Source organism: Gobius niger (assembly GCF_951799975.1).
Source record: "Gobius niger genome assembly, chromosome: 16".
Classification (NCBI taxonomy): Eukaryota; Metazoa; Chordata; class Actinopteri; order Gobiiformes; family Gobiidae; genus Gobius; species Gobius niger.
The window spans coordinates 9,588,016-9,604,927 of record NC_136867.1 but is presented as its reverse complement, the minus strand read 5'-3'; the positions used below and the strand labels follow the sequence as shown (position 1 = coordinate 9,604,927).

The 16,912-nt window shown below is 41.5% G+C and overlaps 3 protein-coding genes across 4 annotated transcripts; 2 read left to right on the top strand and 1 right to left on the bottom strand.

Moving 5' to 3' along the window:
* Positions 1–396: 396 nt before the first annotated feature.
* On the top strand, positions 397–2,062 carry znf593 (zinc finger protein 593). Its single transcript, XM_079573937.1, has 4 exons — positions 397–428; positions 1,101–1,301; positions 1,393–1,455; positions 1,681–2,062. Exons 2-4 carry the CDS (start codon positions 1,102–1,104, stop codon positions 1,805–1,807), a joined length of 390 nt encoding a protein of 129 aa, XP_079430063.1. The 5' UTR covers positions 397–428; position 1,101; the 3' UTR covers positions 1,808–2,062.
* Positions 2,063–2,594: 532 nt separating this feature from the next.
* On the top strand, positions 2,595–16,814 carry selenon (selenoprotein N). Of its 2 annotated transcripts, XM_079574332.1 has the most exons (13): positions 2,595–2,826; positions 3,369–3,486; positions 3,574–3,704; positions 3,894–4,106; positions 4,181–4,305; positions 4,428–4,565; positions 4,639–4,720; positions 4,811–4,999; positions 5,087–5,192; positions 5,437–5,549; positions 5,620–5,721; positions 5,806–6,015; positions 16,805–16,814. In XM_079574332.1, the coding sequence occupies exons 1-12, from the start codon at positions 2,629–2,631 to the stop codon at positions 5,971–5,973; spliced, it is 1,683 nt and encodes a 560-aa protein (XP_079430458.1). In that variant the 5' UTR covers positions 2,595–2,628; the 3' UTR covers positions 5,974–6,015; positions 16,805–16,814. The 2 variants fall into 2 exon arrangements, with proteins under 2 accessions (XP_079430458.1, XP_079430457.1); XM_079574331.1 differs by lacking the exon at positions 16,805–16,814 and having other exon boundaries at positions 5,806–6,386.
* Positions 6,787–16,702, bottom strand: LOC306976414 (oxidation resistance protein 1). The gene is made up of 16 exons (XM_079574335.1): positions 16,561–16,702; positions 15,805–16,014; positions 15,516–15,712; positions 15,222–15,265; positions 14,527–14,616; positions 13,747–13,914; positions 12,818–12,949; positions 12,560–12,744; positions 11,261–11,625; positions 10,872–11,016; positions 9,471–9,642; positions 9,263–9,379; positions 7,820–7,972; positions 7,650–7,745; positions 7,440–7,513; positions 6,787–7,206 (listed from the first exon to the last, which is right to left on the bottom strand). Exons 2-16 carry the CDS (start codon positions 15,864–15,866, stop codon positions 7,071–7,073), a joined length of 2,136 nt encoding a protein of 711 aa, XP_079430461.1. The 5' UTR covers positions 15,867–16,014; positions 16,561–16,702; the 3' UTR covers positions 6,787–7,070.
* Positions 16,815–16,912: the final 98 nt, after the last annotated feature.

Genomic DNA, 16,912 nt, shown 5'->3' with positions numbered 1-16,912 from the left:
CATCTGTGAAGTTGGAATCTGTTATTATACAATGCAAAATACTGTTTCCCCCACAGATTATTCTTGATTTAAGCATTGAACAAAGCTAATCACGATTAAAAATCAAGTAATATAAACAGATTTGTTATAAATACGTTTCAGTATAAATATTGACAGAAATGTTTCCTAATGGATCCGCACCGCAACCCACCAGTTGAGAACCACTAGTGTGACAACCCGCCCTTCGTTTATTGTGGTTGTGCATATACATTTATGCCTTTCAGAGATTTCAAAATGTGTTGTTTGGTTCCATTTATCTTTATTATTTATTTTACAGCGCATACTTATGGCGCTGTCCATTTGTTTTTGGCGCCCCCTTTTGGCAGCTGCGTGTATTAGCCTTTGTTTTGACCCGGAAACGTTTTGGCTGGGTGCACGTGTGGAATAAGGTGAGCAAGCACGTCAACAACCACTCACATTTCGCTGCAAACTCTTATTTTACACAAGTAATTACACTGAAAAGGGTCACGGTTTTGTCAGGAATGTTCTCTTGCATGCCTTTTGTTCTTCATACGTAGGATCAAGTTATTTTGAATGTTTAAAATGGTGTTTGGGTTTTCAACGCACCAGCTGGGCAGAGCGTCGTAACAGACACAACTTGATCACGCATTTACAAACTGTGTTCAGGTCGTTTAAATGTGTTTGGGCATCGAGCAGTGATTTTTCATCAGTGAAACAGTGGCAAGTTTATTTGTAGCGCACAATATTCATATACGAGGCAATTCAAAGTGCTTCACTGTAGCATAACATTACAAGAAAACATACAATCAATAAAACATTAAATTAATCAATTACAGTGAAACTATTCGCATTAAAGGTTTTGGGAGAAACAGAGCATCACCATATCAGCAGATGAGAGTGATTGAGCACATGAGAATTAGATTTGCGTGCTCAAAAATGAATGAAACGAGAGTCGACTCTGGAGATGTTTACATGAGAGAAAAGCTATACAACATGATCATAATAGCTAAAGTTATATTGCATATTATTAGCCCACTAGTAAAAGGTAACATTAAACAGGATAATATGAATAACTCACTGTTTTCAAATTATGTGTCAAGAATGGTAAAGACCAAGCAATATGGAAACCACAAAGGTGACAAGAAGAAGCACATTGCGAAGACATGGAAGACCAAAAGAAAGACCAAGGACCTGGACCAGATCCACGCTGACATGAAGCCCGAGGTGGCAGCCCAACTGCTTAAGCAAGAGGTGGACTATGACGTAACGGGATGTGCACAGCACTACTGCCTGCACTGCGCGTAAGTACCAGTCCACCAGTGTGAGCAGCCAAGCCAAAGATATTCGTGGTTTGTAGTGCATATTCCAGATCTATTGTCCTTTGTTTTACAGGAGGTATTTTGTTGACCTAAGGTCCATGAAAGAGCACTTCAAAACTAAAGTACACAAAAGGAGGTTAGTACATAAAATTTGTTGAAATACTGCAAAGATTGCATTGATACAGTACATTATGTGGATTGAAACCTGGGTGTTAACATTTGCTAATTCTGATGCTAAACACAGTTTCATTGCTTATTTTTGAATGCATGCTATATGGTTCAGTGTGGATATTAAACAACCATTTTCAAATTTGTTCATTAGACCAAACAAGTTGGTAAGTAATTATCTCTATCTGTCCAGATTGAAGCAGCTGAGTGAAGAGCCATACACCCAGGCAGAAGCAGAAAGAGCTGCAGGAATGGGCTCTTACATCCCCCCAAAGAAAGTTGAAGTGAAAACGCAGCCGGTGGAAGAAGACATGAACTGAGCTTTGGCAAACATGGACTAAAATGACCTAATTATAATTATGCATACTGTATGTATACTGAGTTAAGCAGTTATATTGAGTGTCTGGAGCACAAGGTGTAACCCCTCCCGTGAATGATTTGAATTGAGTTTTGAGTATTTTGCCATTGATTATTCCTACACAACCAACAAGCCATGTGAAACTTAACAACAGGACATTTAAATAGACTGTTATGTTAAATGAGTAACATGTTAAATAAATAACAACAAACAACAATCTTAATTCTTCATTAAAACCTCTATAACAATACATGTTATAGAGGTGCAAAATATGCCTGTAGTGTAATTAATTACATTATGTCAATATATAATCCAATTTCTGTTTTCCCCTCCTCCTATCCTCCTAAAAACTGAGGAATGTGCATTTCAGTTGTTTTGGCAAGAAACCCTGTAATTGGAATGGTTTACTTTTTTTGTGTTTTTTTATCTAATGACAACATCCGGTTTATCCTTAAGATTAAAGCGTCATCATCAATGTTTCTCTCATGGTGCAAAGTCAATAGGGCTTTTATTTTGAAATAGTTTCCGGTTTGTATTTGTACTACTGTCCCGTGTTTGTAGCTTTACAGAAGCGTCTGCGTATGGGCTGAACAGTGGTGGTCGCTGTGGGAAATAAAGCCTGGTCTTGAAGCTAGCCCTCAGACACGTCCTAGCTGTTGCCTCAGAAGATGAGAGCTTAGCTGCTGCCCCCATACAGTTTTTGCCATTTTAAAATGTTAAAATAAACTTAACAAAATAACGCCAGTGTTAAAGCGCATGCTTTCTAATTAGCCTCAGTGGGGAATGGCTGCAGACGTGGATAAATCTACACAGGACGAGGATGGGAGCAGAGATCCCGGACAGAATGGAACACCTCGCCCGGGGACCCGCTCAGGATCGTGGGTCTGGAGAGGAATTTGGGTCCTGTTTATTGTTGGTGCTGCGCCTCTTGTCGCTTATGGGATCAAGTACTACCAAGATGCCCAGATGGTGAAACGCCATGTAAGATGCGCGTCTATGCAACTTTTGAAAGTTTTACACATCACCGCAGTCAGTTTATTGTTTAGAAACTACTTTCCTCACATCCTAGATCTTTTAATTGAAATATTGGCTTCCTAAAAAAAAGAAAACTCGAACAACTCTTAAAACACCTTGTGTAAGCTACAACTTTTCAGCCCTTTAATGTTCAGGCTACGACGTGTCCCAGCTGGCAGACATCATCACCCCCTAATGTCACAGTTTGCTCTCAGTGGGTCTCCAGTTGTTTAACCTCCCTCCCCTTTCCACCATTGTAAGAGCACTAGTTGGCACGCATCTGTCTGCTGTCTGCATCAGACAGAGGTGCCAACTGCCAAGGTTATGCCAGTCCTAAAAATATGTAATGGAGATGAGAATTATGTAGTGACATTTTTGTGTTAATGTTGATTTCTGGAGTTCTGGCTTCTTGTCCCAGATTTGATTCAGCACGTGACACTGATTCCCTGAAGCAAGCAAAAGGACAATAGGGTCAGTCTAACAGACTTGATGTGTGTGTCTGTCTGCAGGAGGACAGTGTGCGGCTTCTGGGCGCAGAGGGACTTTTCCTTTTCTCCTCGTTGGACACAGACCATGACTTTTATCTGAGTCCGGAGGAGTTTAAGCCCATTGTAGAAAAGCTCACTGGTACCAAACGCTGCTACCTATCTACATTTTCATCACCCTAAGGGGAGCACAATCCCCTGACAAACTGTATATGGTTTTTTTATGAAGGAATTACACCCCCAGTGGATGTGGAAGAGGAGATCATCCATGACCCCAATGGAGAGACTTTAACATTGGTGGCAAAAATGCAGCCTCTTCAGCTGGACTCCATGACAAAGAGCAAGGACGGTTTTCTTGGGGTATTACAATCTTCCTCATGACAGAAAGATATACAGGGTTGCTATCAAAATGTTGCAAATAAATTGTGAGATAACTTTGGAATGCATTATAATGATCAGTTATTGCTGTATACTATGAGAATGTATTTTAAGATTTATACAAATCCATTGACACAATATTGTATTGGAATAACTGAATTGCTTTTACAGGTTTCCCACAGCTCTTTGAGTGGTCTGCGCTCTTGGACATCGCCAGCCCAGCCCTCTTCCCTCTTCTCATCCAGCCAGTTCAGAGCCTTCTTGCCCCCAAAGAACAAAGTGGATGTGGGTGCCACATGGTGGGTTATTCCAAGTGAACTCAACATTTTTACTGGTTATCTACCCAACAATCGCTACCACCCTCCTACTCCGAAGGGCAAAGAGGTATGCTAATAGCAAAATTAAATAAAACAGGGGAAAGATCCTGTCTGTGTTGTAACTGTGTAACTGTCTTTCAGGTTCTCATTCACTCCCTGCTGAGTATGTTTCACTTTCGGCCCTTTATCAAATCGCGTTTTGCTCCTCAAGGCGCTGTGGCTTGCATTCGTGCAAGCAATGACTTTTATTTCGACATCTATTTTAGGTAATCACAGTTTAGCAGCAACTATGTTTCAGTAATTTGCCATCAGCCCAAATTATATTGCATAGCATTGCAATATATACAATTTGCAGTCATGACTTCCACCTGCTTTTTTCTGATTTCAGGATTCATGCAGAGTTCCAGCTGAACGAAGTGCCAAACTTCCCCTTCTGGTTCACACCGGGACAGTTCACCGGCAACATTGTCCTCTCAAAAGATGGTTCTCATGTTCGGCACTTCCATCTTTACGTCCCTAATAACAGGTCCAATATAGAGTGTTGGCAAAACTCATCCTTGCTACATGTCATTTGTCTTACGTTTATGTTCTGTTCTCAGGTCTTTAAATGTGGACATGGAGTGGTTGTATGGTGCCAGTGAAAGCAGCAACATGGAAGTGGACATTGGATTCCTCCCACAGGTTCAGCAATGTTTTGTACTGCAGACTGGCTCTTCAGTGTTTGTAGTTCCAGTAGTAGTTATCAGTATTTCTCATTGTCCATGTGTGCAGATGGAGCTGATGTCCACTGGTCCGTCCACTCCCTCCATTATTGTAGATGAGGAAGGTAATGTCATAGACAATAAAGAGAGCAGCCATGAACCAATCCAGTTTGTCTTTGAGGACATCATCTGGTCCTCCGAGATCAGTCAAGAAGAAGCTCTTCACCAGATAGAGGTCACTTATTACCCCTTTAAGAAGGTCAGCATTTTTTAACATTGTGCATCAGATAGTAAGCACAAACACACCTGCAGTGTGAAAAGTAGTGTGTTTTTCCATTTCTTTCAGGTGGATTACCTCCCTTTCTCTGATGCTTTTGAACGCGCTGAAGTGGAAAACAAGCTAGTGCATTCCATTTTGCTTTGGGGGGCATTAGATGACCAGTCATGCTGAGGTAAGATCCACGGTACATTTGTGCAACACAAGTAATCACACTTTTATACAATTCTTCAGTATTTAACATTTGTATAGGTATTGATAACTGAATTTGCAGGTCTAAGTCGAGCTAACTAAGCTGCTGTACTCTAGTATTACACAGCAGCTAAAAGGGAACTTTTATGACTATTTGTAACAATTATAGAATAGAATAGAAATAATCCCCATACCAGTAACTATAGTTACATTGTGATTGTATAAAGGTTCGGGGCGAACTCTCCGGGAGACAGTCCTGGAAAGTTCGCCCGTTCTGGCCCTCCTCAACCAGAGCTTCATCAGCAGCTGGTCTCTAGTCAAAGAGCTGGAGGACCTGCAGGTTTGCATATTTCTATTGCATATTTGACATGGCTTTTTCATGTTATGTTAATAAAAACTGAATTCATTAGGCTGATAAAAAGTACCCTGTGCTGAGTGAAAAGGCCCGCCTTCACTTGGAGAGCTACAACTTTCCTGTGGAGATGATGGTGGCACTGCCTAATGGAACCATTGTAAATATTGCTCTCTTTAAAACAAACTATCTTGATGCAGCTTTGATGAGTCTATAGTGACTGACAACTGTGTTTTTTGCCTAGGTTCACCATATTAATGCAAACTACTTTCTGGACCAGACTGCCATGAAGCCAGAAGAGGAAGGAGCCACTTTCAGCTTCTCTGGAAGCTTTGAGGACCCCTCCACGTCCACTTATCTTAGCTTCCTGAAAGAGAGCTTGGAAAAGGCCAAGCAGTACCTGAGAGAATAATATGGGCACACTAAGGTTGTGGGCCCAAGAGACTCATTTGTTAAAATACCCTATGATTGTTCTTTTATCATCTTTAATTCTATTTATTTTTTAAATAATGTAATGTTTGATGCTTCTGAAAATACAGTGACCTAAAAGGGAAGAACTGAAGCGTGTTTAGGGTTACGGTCCCTCAGAGACAGGGCTGGGGCCTGAAGTTGTTTTTCAGTGTTTGTGAAGGTTTGGCCTCAAAGCTCCCTCTTGGCTGGGCAAGACCTGATGTTATTGCTGATCCAGCTGCAGGAAACGCCCATCTTTGTCTCGAGGGACATAAAATACACCACAACATGCAGTACTGCACTGTTCTATGTGAAATCATCAACTTTTGTACTCTATATGAAACAAATAAATGAAAAGTGTACAAAAACTACATATCCCTTCTTCTGTCTTTTCAAGAGAAAAGCAAATGTACAAATCTGTATATTTGGGAAATGCAGTTCTTTTAAATTGAGTTTTTATTTCCTCCTTTTTCTAGAGACAAATTTTAATTCTCAGTAGTGGATTATATTATTGCATGATGTCACTTCCATTTCTACAATGCTGTACAATATACACACATTCAAATTCTGTTCTACATTTAGCTGCGTTGATGGCAGAAAGCAGCGGTGCCTGATGCTGAAAGAGTTGGCCTCCCAGATGTGGGAGCAGGGCTGATAATGGGGAGATCTTACTTTAGTGAAAAATGCCATCTTTGCATGTGCACTAGCAATGAAGACATATCGGTTTCATTGGTCTGCAAATATGTCCGCATATACAGGTCGATGGGGGCGAGTGTGTTCCTTCTGATCAGAATCCACTTTAATAAATATGTTTCTGAGCAGTACTTTAAAAACCAATGGCCAATGCTTTTGGAAAGCTCCAGGCCACAAATAGTCCATCTTCCACGCCAAACCCACAGGAATGAGTCTTGTCTCTAGGAGCAGTATGCTGTTCAGGGTCAGTCTAAAGTTATTTAAGATTATTCACAGCATTCATTTCCCTTAAGTCTTGGGCATGTGTAGCATGTTTACACTGTGATGACTTTTGTGCTGCTAAAAGCTGTTGATCAGAGCCGTGTCTCAGCCAAAAGTCCACACCTCCAGCTCCACGATTCGAAAGTCATCTGTTTCTGAGAGGCAGCAGTTATTGAAGGTGAAGCAGGGGCTGCTGCGGCCCAAGTACAGATTCTCATCCACCCACAGCCCAAAGTGACCACTGAGAACAGAAACACAACAGAAAAGAAAAGAACAGTCAAGAAAATGTGTCTCCGTGCTGTCACTGTTAAAAAAAAAGGCTAACACTTTCACTATTTGTAATCTCAAAAAGCAACACTTTCCTGAGTTTATTTTGTCGAGGTTCTGCATTTCATTACCACATCTGTATGTGGTAATAAAACACTCTATTTAAAATCACAAATTGAAAAATGCTCAATAGACATAGTGACATACCTTCCTCCCCCAATGGCAAAAGAATCCAAGTCGCCTTTTATGAAAAATGAGTTTTCTCCAGTCCATCTGAAGCACTGGACACAGCAATCACACTTTAGAGAGTTTTATGTCACTTTCACTTTTCATTATTGTGATTTATTAGTTTTCCCCAGAATAACTGCATATGTTAAATCACAGGCACTGTTCAGTGGCAGGAAACCTCCCTCTTACCTTAAATCGTGGATGCAACATAAAGAGGAAAGTTTCTCCTGTGCCATAGAAGGTTTCACTGGGTCTCAGAGGGTGGGACACAAAGGCACCAAAGACCTAAATCGTATAAATATGAACAACATTAAAATAATTCAGCTTTGTAAGAGAATCCACAGCCGCACACCACACACCTCGTCAAGTGCATCCTTTATGACGATGAGTGCAGGGGAATCTGAAGCACTGACTTTACGGTACAGAGACTTCAGGCTGGATCCGTGGTTTGAAGTGCTGTATGTGAGTTTCCAGTTGTGGCCCACAGTCCTGGGAGGCAGTTCCTTACAGAGCTGGTAAAGATCAAAGCAGAGAAAGGCGATAAAAGTCCAAACGGAAGGAAGTGGAAACCACTTCGGCTGGCTGCATGCTCTGGGTGAGCCCTTTGTTAAATGTGTCTAAATGTTGATTTATAGAATACAAAACTATGATACAAAAGTTTAAATGGTGCAAAGCAAAAAACATAAAAAGTCTCTCACAATAGTGGTAAAACATCCATTTAGACCTCTTTTAAAGTAAAGGGAATACTTTATGCAGTATGTGAACACTGTAAGCCTGAATTTGCTTGAATATCTGTGATAGAGAACTATTGATTTAAATTCAATATAAAAAGTCAATTGTAATGAATAATGTTAGTGCTTGGCCTCGATGGCCCTCATTTAACAACACTGCGCACAGAAATGGTGTAGGGTACATTTTAGTGTATTCTGATATACACTAGAGGACACTATCTGTGCACACTGCACTAATCCTGCCATACTCCCTTTCTCTCACAAGGAAATGATACATATATAATAGGCCTTATTGTCTTGAACACAACGAATAACATAATTTTTTGTGCATTAAGATTATCATTCAGCGGCCCACATTAACCGCATAGTCTAGCCAAGATTTCATAATAATCTTTTTTAGGATTTGACTAATGAGAAATGATCTTTATTAATAAATAGATTGTAAATACAAAAAAGCGTGGATAAAACACTGCAGTCAGGGCCTGGCTCAGACACACTGCAGCGGTGCCTCTGCTTGTTTCACTCACAGACACACGTGTGTTGTGGGAAAGCCGACCACACAAAATCTACCATATGGCTACGGTACAACAACCAAACACTATGAGCGTCTCTGTGCCACCGCTGCCCAGGTTCTCGTGTGTCTGGTCCGGGCTGCTTGGCTTATAGGCTATGAGCATGTGGTGAAGGATGCAGCTAATTGAAGAAAGTCTGTCCATGAATATCGCCTAATTTCATGTTTAAAGCACCAATAAGGGTTTCCAGCGCAGTTTGTGTTCAATGGAAATAACCACCTCCTGACCTGGAGTAGGCTTTGAGGCCAAGTCCAGATGGATAAATGCTAAAACAGGCGGTGATTTTTCATACATGTCACACATGCTCTGATTTCACCGTATGCAAGTTTGGTAAATGAGGCCGATGTGTTTAACATCATTTTCACAACCTGGAATAATACTTAAAGTGAATTCAAATTGATCATAGATATTTGCTGATATTTTTTTTTGCTATAATTTTTGCTATTTGAAAAATGTATATGTGTAGCGTGCTGTTACAAACTATTATTATTCAACTCACCTCTTCGACATGTGAAGCCTCTAATATCTGGCTGTGCTCCACAATACTCTGAAGTCCCTCTGGTTCCCTGTCAATGACTAGGTCCGGCTTTTCCCTGTCGTCATCCATTACCACCATCTAAAAAATACACATCGGTGTTGTTTTCATTTCAAATTCTTGCTACAAAGCGTAAACTCCTTGTTGTTTTAAGGCTGAGTGCTCCTCTGACCTCCCAGTCTTCTCCTGAGCTGCGCTGCCTCTGGAGAAAGTAGTCCTCCTCTTCCTCGCTCCCCTGCTCTTGATCCTCAATAAGAACAAACGCGTCCTCACCCTCCTGATCCCCTTGTAGTAGGCACAGGTCTGGACGACAGTGTGCCAGGTAGGCGTATAACTCGTCCGAGCTGTGGGGACGAAAGGAGGTGTTACCGGAGTAGGACGCATGAGCCGTCTTCAGTCATTTGGTTAAGAAAGCAGTGGTTTGCCTTGCAAAGTGGCTTTGCTTTCCTTGGTTTAAAAGGGCACTCCATCAATGAGTCACTTTGAGGATTTTCCATTGAAATCAACAGAATGTCAAAGATTAAGTGTTTTGCAGTTACCTTTGTACTTCATAGCTAGTCTGAGTGGTGCGAGTGTTTGGATAAGGGTCAGTGTGTAAACTTAAATGTTTGTGAAGCCCCCTTTCCACAGGAGCAGAACGGGACAGGCCACTTGAGACCGGTTCATTTGGGGAGGGGCAGGCCCCGTAAGCTTTGATTTCAAGTGCCTGGGTTGTTATGGGAGTGGTCAAGGACATTATGCATGCAAGTTTGGCCATTAGGTGGGTCCGTAAATGCATGCGTAAATACAAAAAAAGACTTACATAACTAGTCTATATGATGTCTTTTTTATTTATGAACAGCATAAGGGGGAATACATTTTATCCAAAACAAATGAATAAAATAGACTGTAATACAGCCTGCCATCTCCAATTGGCCTCTGAGCTCTGTCCATACAGAGGAAGTAAAATCAGCTGTTGACCATGTGGTGAATGTTTAGCTTTCACTTTTGGACGGTCAGACCAAAGTTAGGAAGCAGCAGCATCTTGGATATTTGCATTTGGGACTCTCCCTGGGTTATTAAGTGTGTTGTAACCGTATCTCAAAATGGAAACACGAAGATGAGTGTACAGCAAGAATTGGTTTAATTTTTATATTATTTGTCTGCACCTTCCGGAAGTGAGTCCTGATTATCTTCGGGCTATGGACTATTGGCCCATGCAGACTTTATTATTTTTTTCTTTCTTTGTTTGAGCACTTGGGTTTTCAAGCAAGCCAGGATGTCATTTAGGCTATAAGAAAGAATGAACGGAAAAACTGTTCTGCAAATCAAACTCGTTTTGTCAGCGCGTTTTCTGCTCCTTAGCTTTTGGGGAAATAAACACATTGCTGTTGATAATCATGATAGAGCCCGGTTTCAATTTGTGAAGAGAAAGATAACTTTGAATATGCAAGCACTATGATGAAATAAATAATTACACGATAACAGCTGTTTAAGAAGGTGTTTCTGCATGTGTTCTTTGTTGTGTGGACAAGAGAGAAATTGAAAAAAAAACAAGTTTTAAAGTCTTGTAACAAAGAGGAAAGTGATTTACCTCTCCTGCGACAGCGCGAGCCAAGTGTCTCTCCTTGGTAGTGTTTTGGCTGGCCCAACACCTTTCCTCCTCGCTGCAGGCAAATGAGCCCTCAGCCGCACAAACATGAGGCGCCCGGGACTGCCCGCCGACCGCCTTCCACACACTAGGATGAAAGAGTGAAGTTATGCAGTCAGTCGAGCTACAGACTAAACCGTGGGCAAATATTGTGTTTACAGTGGAGAGCAAATGTCAGTCTGCGGAGGCTGTTTCACAACTTACTGTATGTCAAGGCATGAACAGAGAAAAACAGTTGAGTAATATTATTGTGGAGAGTGAAGGCTGATGCCAATGTGTTTCAGCTCTACACTTGACCCAAAGAGGAATCCAAAGCCACCTGTTTGATTTACCTGCACTCTGCTCTTTCACAGCTGGCGCCGCCTCCTCCCTCCTCTGCTGACTTGTGTCCTCTGGTTCTCCACAGCAGAAGCTAGCGGTGCTGCTTAAGGCAGCCGTTACAGTGGGTTCATACAGGCCATCGAGCTGCCCACCGTCCAGCTCCTTCTCCACCTCGGCCATGTCCCTGCTGTGGGGCTCCTCCTCCTCATCATCATCATCATCATCATCACCACCGCACACATCTACACGGGGCGTCCCATCAGAGCCTTCTGCCAGAGCAGCACTCACTAATGCTGCATCCTCTCGGTGGCTCGGGAAGCGGTTTGTTTGGCTCTTAGTGGGTTTAAACCTTTGGAGAAGGGTCCGTCCTTTTCTCCTAAAATACACAAATATTTCAAAAGCTTTGAAGTTGAGGCATGAATTCAACCGGGAAGACTTAATTTCCTTCCTTCTATCATGTGACCGCCACAGTCAGCCACTCTTTTGCTTCTCATTTTTATACTATGTGCTTTCTCCTTTCCTTCTTCCTGCAATTTCAATAGCTGACATCTACAAGTTTGTCCATTTTTTTAAATATGTCAAAAATCCTGAAATATCCGTTTAAATGTTCCTAGTTATCCAGTTGTTAATTTCTGGAGATATTGTTTTTATTTATTCATGCAGTCCTTATATTTGAAGAGTTTAGTGGTGCTAGGCTAGTGCTAGGCTAGTGTTAGGCTAGTGCTAGGCTAGTGCTAGGCTAGCGCTAGGCTAGCGCTAGGCTAGCGCATGTCTATGGTAACCAGTAGCCTGCATTAAAAACAGTCTGACCCAAGCACAGAGCACCTGAGGCAAACCAGATTACCAATATAAATGCCTGTGTTAATAATTTTTGAAATATAACCATTTTGCATTTAAAATAACTTATATTTGAGCAGCATCAGCTTCCTGGTTGTAAACTACGCAGTGACGGAGTGATCTGCTAGGTTACCGAATCTACAACAGTTTGTTTACCTGTGGTGGCATTACCACACATGGAATTCACAAAGGAGCTTTCTACAAATCAGCTATGGCAAAATTTGGAGGACTACCCCATGATTTTGAAGAGGTTTTTAATGCAGGCTACTAGTTACCATAGACATGCGCTAGCCTAGCACTAGCCTAGCACCACTAGACTCTTCAAATATAAGGACTGCATGAATTAAAAAAAAATACATCTTCTCTCCAGAAATCAACAGCACTAACTAGGATAACTGGGAAATGTGGCAATATGTCAAAAAACCTGAAATATCTCTTTAAGTGTGTGCTTTTTTGTGTAAATGAGAACCAACCTCTTCTGCGAAGTGCTGAAATGAACACGGGAGATATCAGAATAGAAGGAAAGAGAAGCCAGGCTGTCCACTGAGCAGGACAGAACGTACTCTTCACAGCCATTTTCCTTCACCAAAGGGTGGGTCTTACACGGATCGAAGAAGAGCTTATTGGAAGTCACCAGAAGAATCCCTGAAACCACCCCCTAAAAGAGACCGGCAGAGTGAACATCCACATATACAACAGCAGACTCTATGCGAAGTGTTTTGAGCTCCAACCTTGCAGTCAGTGATGTAGCGGCAAAACAGTTTGAGATACGATGTGGCGTCCGCTCCCTCGCACTCACAGCATTCGGGCGGCAGAGCCAGTAAGCAGAGCTGTCCATCGGGCAACGGCACCGCCTCGACATCCTGTCAAAGAGATGATGTATTTGTGAAATCATTTGCATGACACACCAGTGATATTGGAGCAGCCAGGTGGTATGAGCTAAAAATGAATGGAGATGCAAGTTGTTTGCTGTAAATATATACCGGTATATAAATCAGTAAATAACAATCTTAAACAACAATTTAAATAACAATATGTCAACATTTGTCAAATTTTGTGCTTCTTCCCCTTGTTAGATAAACACAAACTATTTCACATAACCGATATTTAGCACAACTATGTTAGAGGATAACATTAAATCGCTATTTATCATACTGGGTCAAGCTGTATAGTCGTACTATCTCTGTCATAGCCTTGACTGTGGTGCTCAGGCGCCCACTCTCAGCCACTAAATGTTTGCTTATCAGTATGACGCTCTGAGAAGGTATTTATCCCAGACTTGAATGGTAGGACTAGCACAATGTCTCGAGTTCATGTCTCCAGGTCTCGCACTGATGGTAAATAAACTTCTCCTGTATAAGACATCCAGACTGCTGCCTATTTTCCATCTATCCTCTCGAACACCATTGTTAATTCTCTAACATCTAAGCCTGCATTGTTATGAGGGGAGACGTTCTTGTACATTTTAATAACAAATAAAATGGGCCTGTGCTTACATTGTATTTAAGTATCTGTATTGGGCTGACTAGTTATTTCGCACTACAAACTTACTACAGCGTATACTTGCCTATAAATAAGTCACTATTGAGGCACAGCTCACACTTTGCATGTGTATCAGTATAATCCAAAGATATTACAGTGACATGAGATTTGTTCTTACCAGTAGTTTGTCGTATTCTGCCTCTGGTGATGGTGACTGAGGCTGAGCAGTAAGATCTGCTGCTTCTGGGTTTGCCCTTAGCTCTTGCTTGCCTGCTTTAATATCCAGGTTGGAGCCAGTTTCTTCTTGAGTTCTAGATATGACCTTTTCCTTGGGGACGACCAGCAGCTGCTTGAGAAAGGACGCCATGATTAGTTCAGGCTGTGACGGTAAATATGACAAGGCTGAGTTACAGGAGTCACCACTTCCCTTTTCCACTGCCTGCATCTCCTCCATGTATGTGTTTGGACTTAAACCTCCAGGCGCCCACAGCACTTTGCATGAGGTGTGAGTTTATCAACAGATCTCTTGTTTAGGGCTAACAATATGCCAGTATGTGGCTTTTTAGTCACACAGCAAAACAAAAGATAGTGCCCTTTTGTGTCATGGCAATAAGATTTATGATGTAATGATCACCTGATTGGCTGCAACAGGGCAAAGTTTTTGCCAAAAGGAAAGCTGGAGTTTGCAAATTAGGTTGAGGCAATGAAATGGTAGAGATAAGAAATAAAGTGTGCAAAAAATAAAAAATAAATTAAATAGTTATATGTTCAAATTTTTCTGGACATTTTTTGTAAATGCAAAAGATTTTTACTTTCATTGAAAAGTATACATATTTTATACACATACTAAACATTATAGAATAAGCTAAGGGACAGACACCCACGCATGCAAATCCTTCTTTCACAACATTTACATTCGTGACAGTTCTATTCTGGGATTTAAAAAACAAAGTCACACCTCCCGAGGGATGAGCGTTTCCGATGAGGAGGACTGAGATGAGCTGCAGAACTGCGATGAAACACTAAAAACTGTCTCTCCAGAGTGAGCCTGTGTGACAGAATACAGTCTGAATGCTGTCAGAAAGAATACAATTGACTAGTATTGTAGCCTGGCCAGCTGCCTCTCCTGCTTTCACACATCTTTGCGTGAGCTTAGTCTGACTGACCAGGCTGATAATTTACTGCTAATCCGCAATGATTGCTGTTCATTTTGATAAACAACATTCACCACCTGTGAAGCAGATGAACAATACCTACTTGCACATACCTTGAGTTCAGCTATATTTTTGCGGTTGAATTTGAGGTACAAGCTGTGTAATAGACTCTGCTTCCCCATAGTGCCATTATCTGACTGACAACTCACACAAATATACTGAACATTGAACTTTTTATGAGCATAAACGCCCAAGTACATGCTGCTGTGGTGCTATTGTTATGTTACAATGCCACCTACTGTTAGGAAACCTCACTGCAGTCTGCTTTCAGGGATACTTCACTGCCACTAACAGTGCAGGCTGGTGGCGGAAGTGTCTTGCCCACTAACTCATATATAACACATATTATTTGAATTTGTGTATCTACTCTGCTGATTTGTTTTGTTTTCTGTGGATGTGACCCTGAGGACCCCCTTGAAAACGAGCTGATGCATGAAACCTGGTAATTTGTCGCATCTGCACAGCCTCCTTCCCATGGTGTTCCTATTGAAAAAAGACGACAAAAAACACAAAACATCGCAAGGTTTGTCAGAGGCAGAGTGGAATCAATGCATCAAGACAAAACATTTGATATCACAAATGATAATCAATGTACACAAAAATGAGTAGAAATAGCAGTAACATTAAATAGCAGTAAATCTTAAGTACCTCAATGCCAATATTGTACAATAACAACAACAACAACTCTTAACAAAGCTTTAAAGACCACACTACTGCTAAGACAGCTGAGTACCTTGCAGGTAATACTGGCGAAGCTTGGGGTTTCGGATGTAGGGGGTGTGGGCCAATGGTCTGGTTGATATGGGCTGCTGCTTCCTCTCCCTGCTCAATGTGGACTGCTGCAAAGCTGGGGCCTGAGGCTGGACCTCCCATGTCCTCATAGTGAACTGTGGAGGCTGAGAGACACCTGCCGGCAGCTTAGGCCCCAGTCTAAAGATGACAAAATAGACACACACCAAAGTTTTAGATCACTGACTTTAAAACTGCAAAACACAGTTTGAAATCTGCAAAGAATGTGTGACCTGTTTTTGACGTTGCCAAAGTAGCTAGTCCTGGTCTTTTTTTGTTGAAGCTTGTGATCCATGGCCCTAAAGTATTTGCCTCATTTCAGATGGAGCCATTGGCATTTTTTTTCTGCTGCAGAGTGGTGGAGAAGATCAGGTACTTGCATCCTTCTTCTTCCTTTTATTTCCCATGTCTGTCGTTTGCCCCAGTTACAGCACCTACACAAACTGGAGTAAAAATCCTGATCACAGATTTGAGTATAAGCTGAAAAGGGGGATAATAGCTCTCCCGTCATCCACATGATTATACAAGGAAGTGAGCAGAACTCAGGGGCTCTTACTGAAAGGGATCAGATTTCTTCAGTCAGCCACATAGTCTTTTGGCTACAGTTTTAATCCAACTAATGGCAAGCTATGCACAGAGCCATTCATGGTTTGTTATTAATTATTACACATGGTCACATTTCTCATACTGGGCCTCTTTAGATCATGTGTCTGCTACACCAAAACATATGGAACTTGGAAACGCTGCTGCCTCAGATCCTTTTCTCTAAACGTTTAGTTTGCCCATAAATCAACGCAGTTAACAATTTTAGAATGAGAGCTTAATTAATATTAGCTTAAAGATGCTATTTGCATCCTTCAGGAAGCCAACTGTAGGCGGACTTCAACAGAAGTAGACTGAGCATCCTATTGGAATAACGGAAACACAAGCAACAGAAGCTCATTATACATTATCTCCATGCAGAAAGAGACACTAGGTAGGCTACATACCTGCATACACTAAATAATCTTGTAACATCTCAGAGATGGCAGTCACCTGAGCGGAGGGGACTATTGCAGTGTTTTGATATTACTGCAGAACGGCACCACACTGTGCGTCGGCGCAAGTTCATGTCAGACCCAGCCCAGCGCTCAAAGAGTATTTCTGTCAAGATACTTGTTTACAGATGGACAAGAGACGTTGCCGGAAGTAAGTGTAACAGAGTCATCTGATTTCCAGGCCTTCATAAGACGGGAAAATACCCCCTAACAAACTCGCAATATTGTGGAATGACCATAGTAATTAATTACAGATATTGAACAATTATTACTGATGCACCACCCTTATATTAAATGTTTTTAT

Coding starts and splice junctions, on each gene's coding strand:
- znf593 (XM_079573937.1), top strand. CDS start 1,102: ATGGTAAAGACCAAGCAATATGGAAACCACAAAGGTGACAAGAAGAAG. Junction 1,302..1,392: donor CACTACTGCCTGCACTGCGC/GTAAGTACCAGT, acceptor TTTGTTTTACAG/GAGGTATTTTGTTGACCTAA. Junction 1,456..1,680: donor ACTAAAGTACACAAAAGGAG/GTTAGTACATAA, acceptor CTATCTGTCCAG/ATTGAAGCAGCTGAGTGAAG.
- LOC306976414 (XM_079574335.1), bottom strand. CDS start 15,866: ATGGATCACAAGCTTCAACAAAAAAAGACCAGGACTAGCTACTTTGGC. Junction 15,713..15,804: donor TTTGGCAACGTCAAAAACAG/GTCACACATTCT, acceptor TGTCATCTTTAG/ACTGGGGCCTAAGCTGCCGG. Junction 11,017..11,260: donor TGTGAAAGAGCAGAGTGCAG/GTAAATCAAACA, acceptor CTTTCATCCTAG/TGTGTGGAAGGCGGTCGGCG.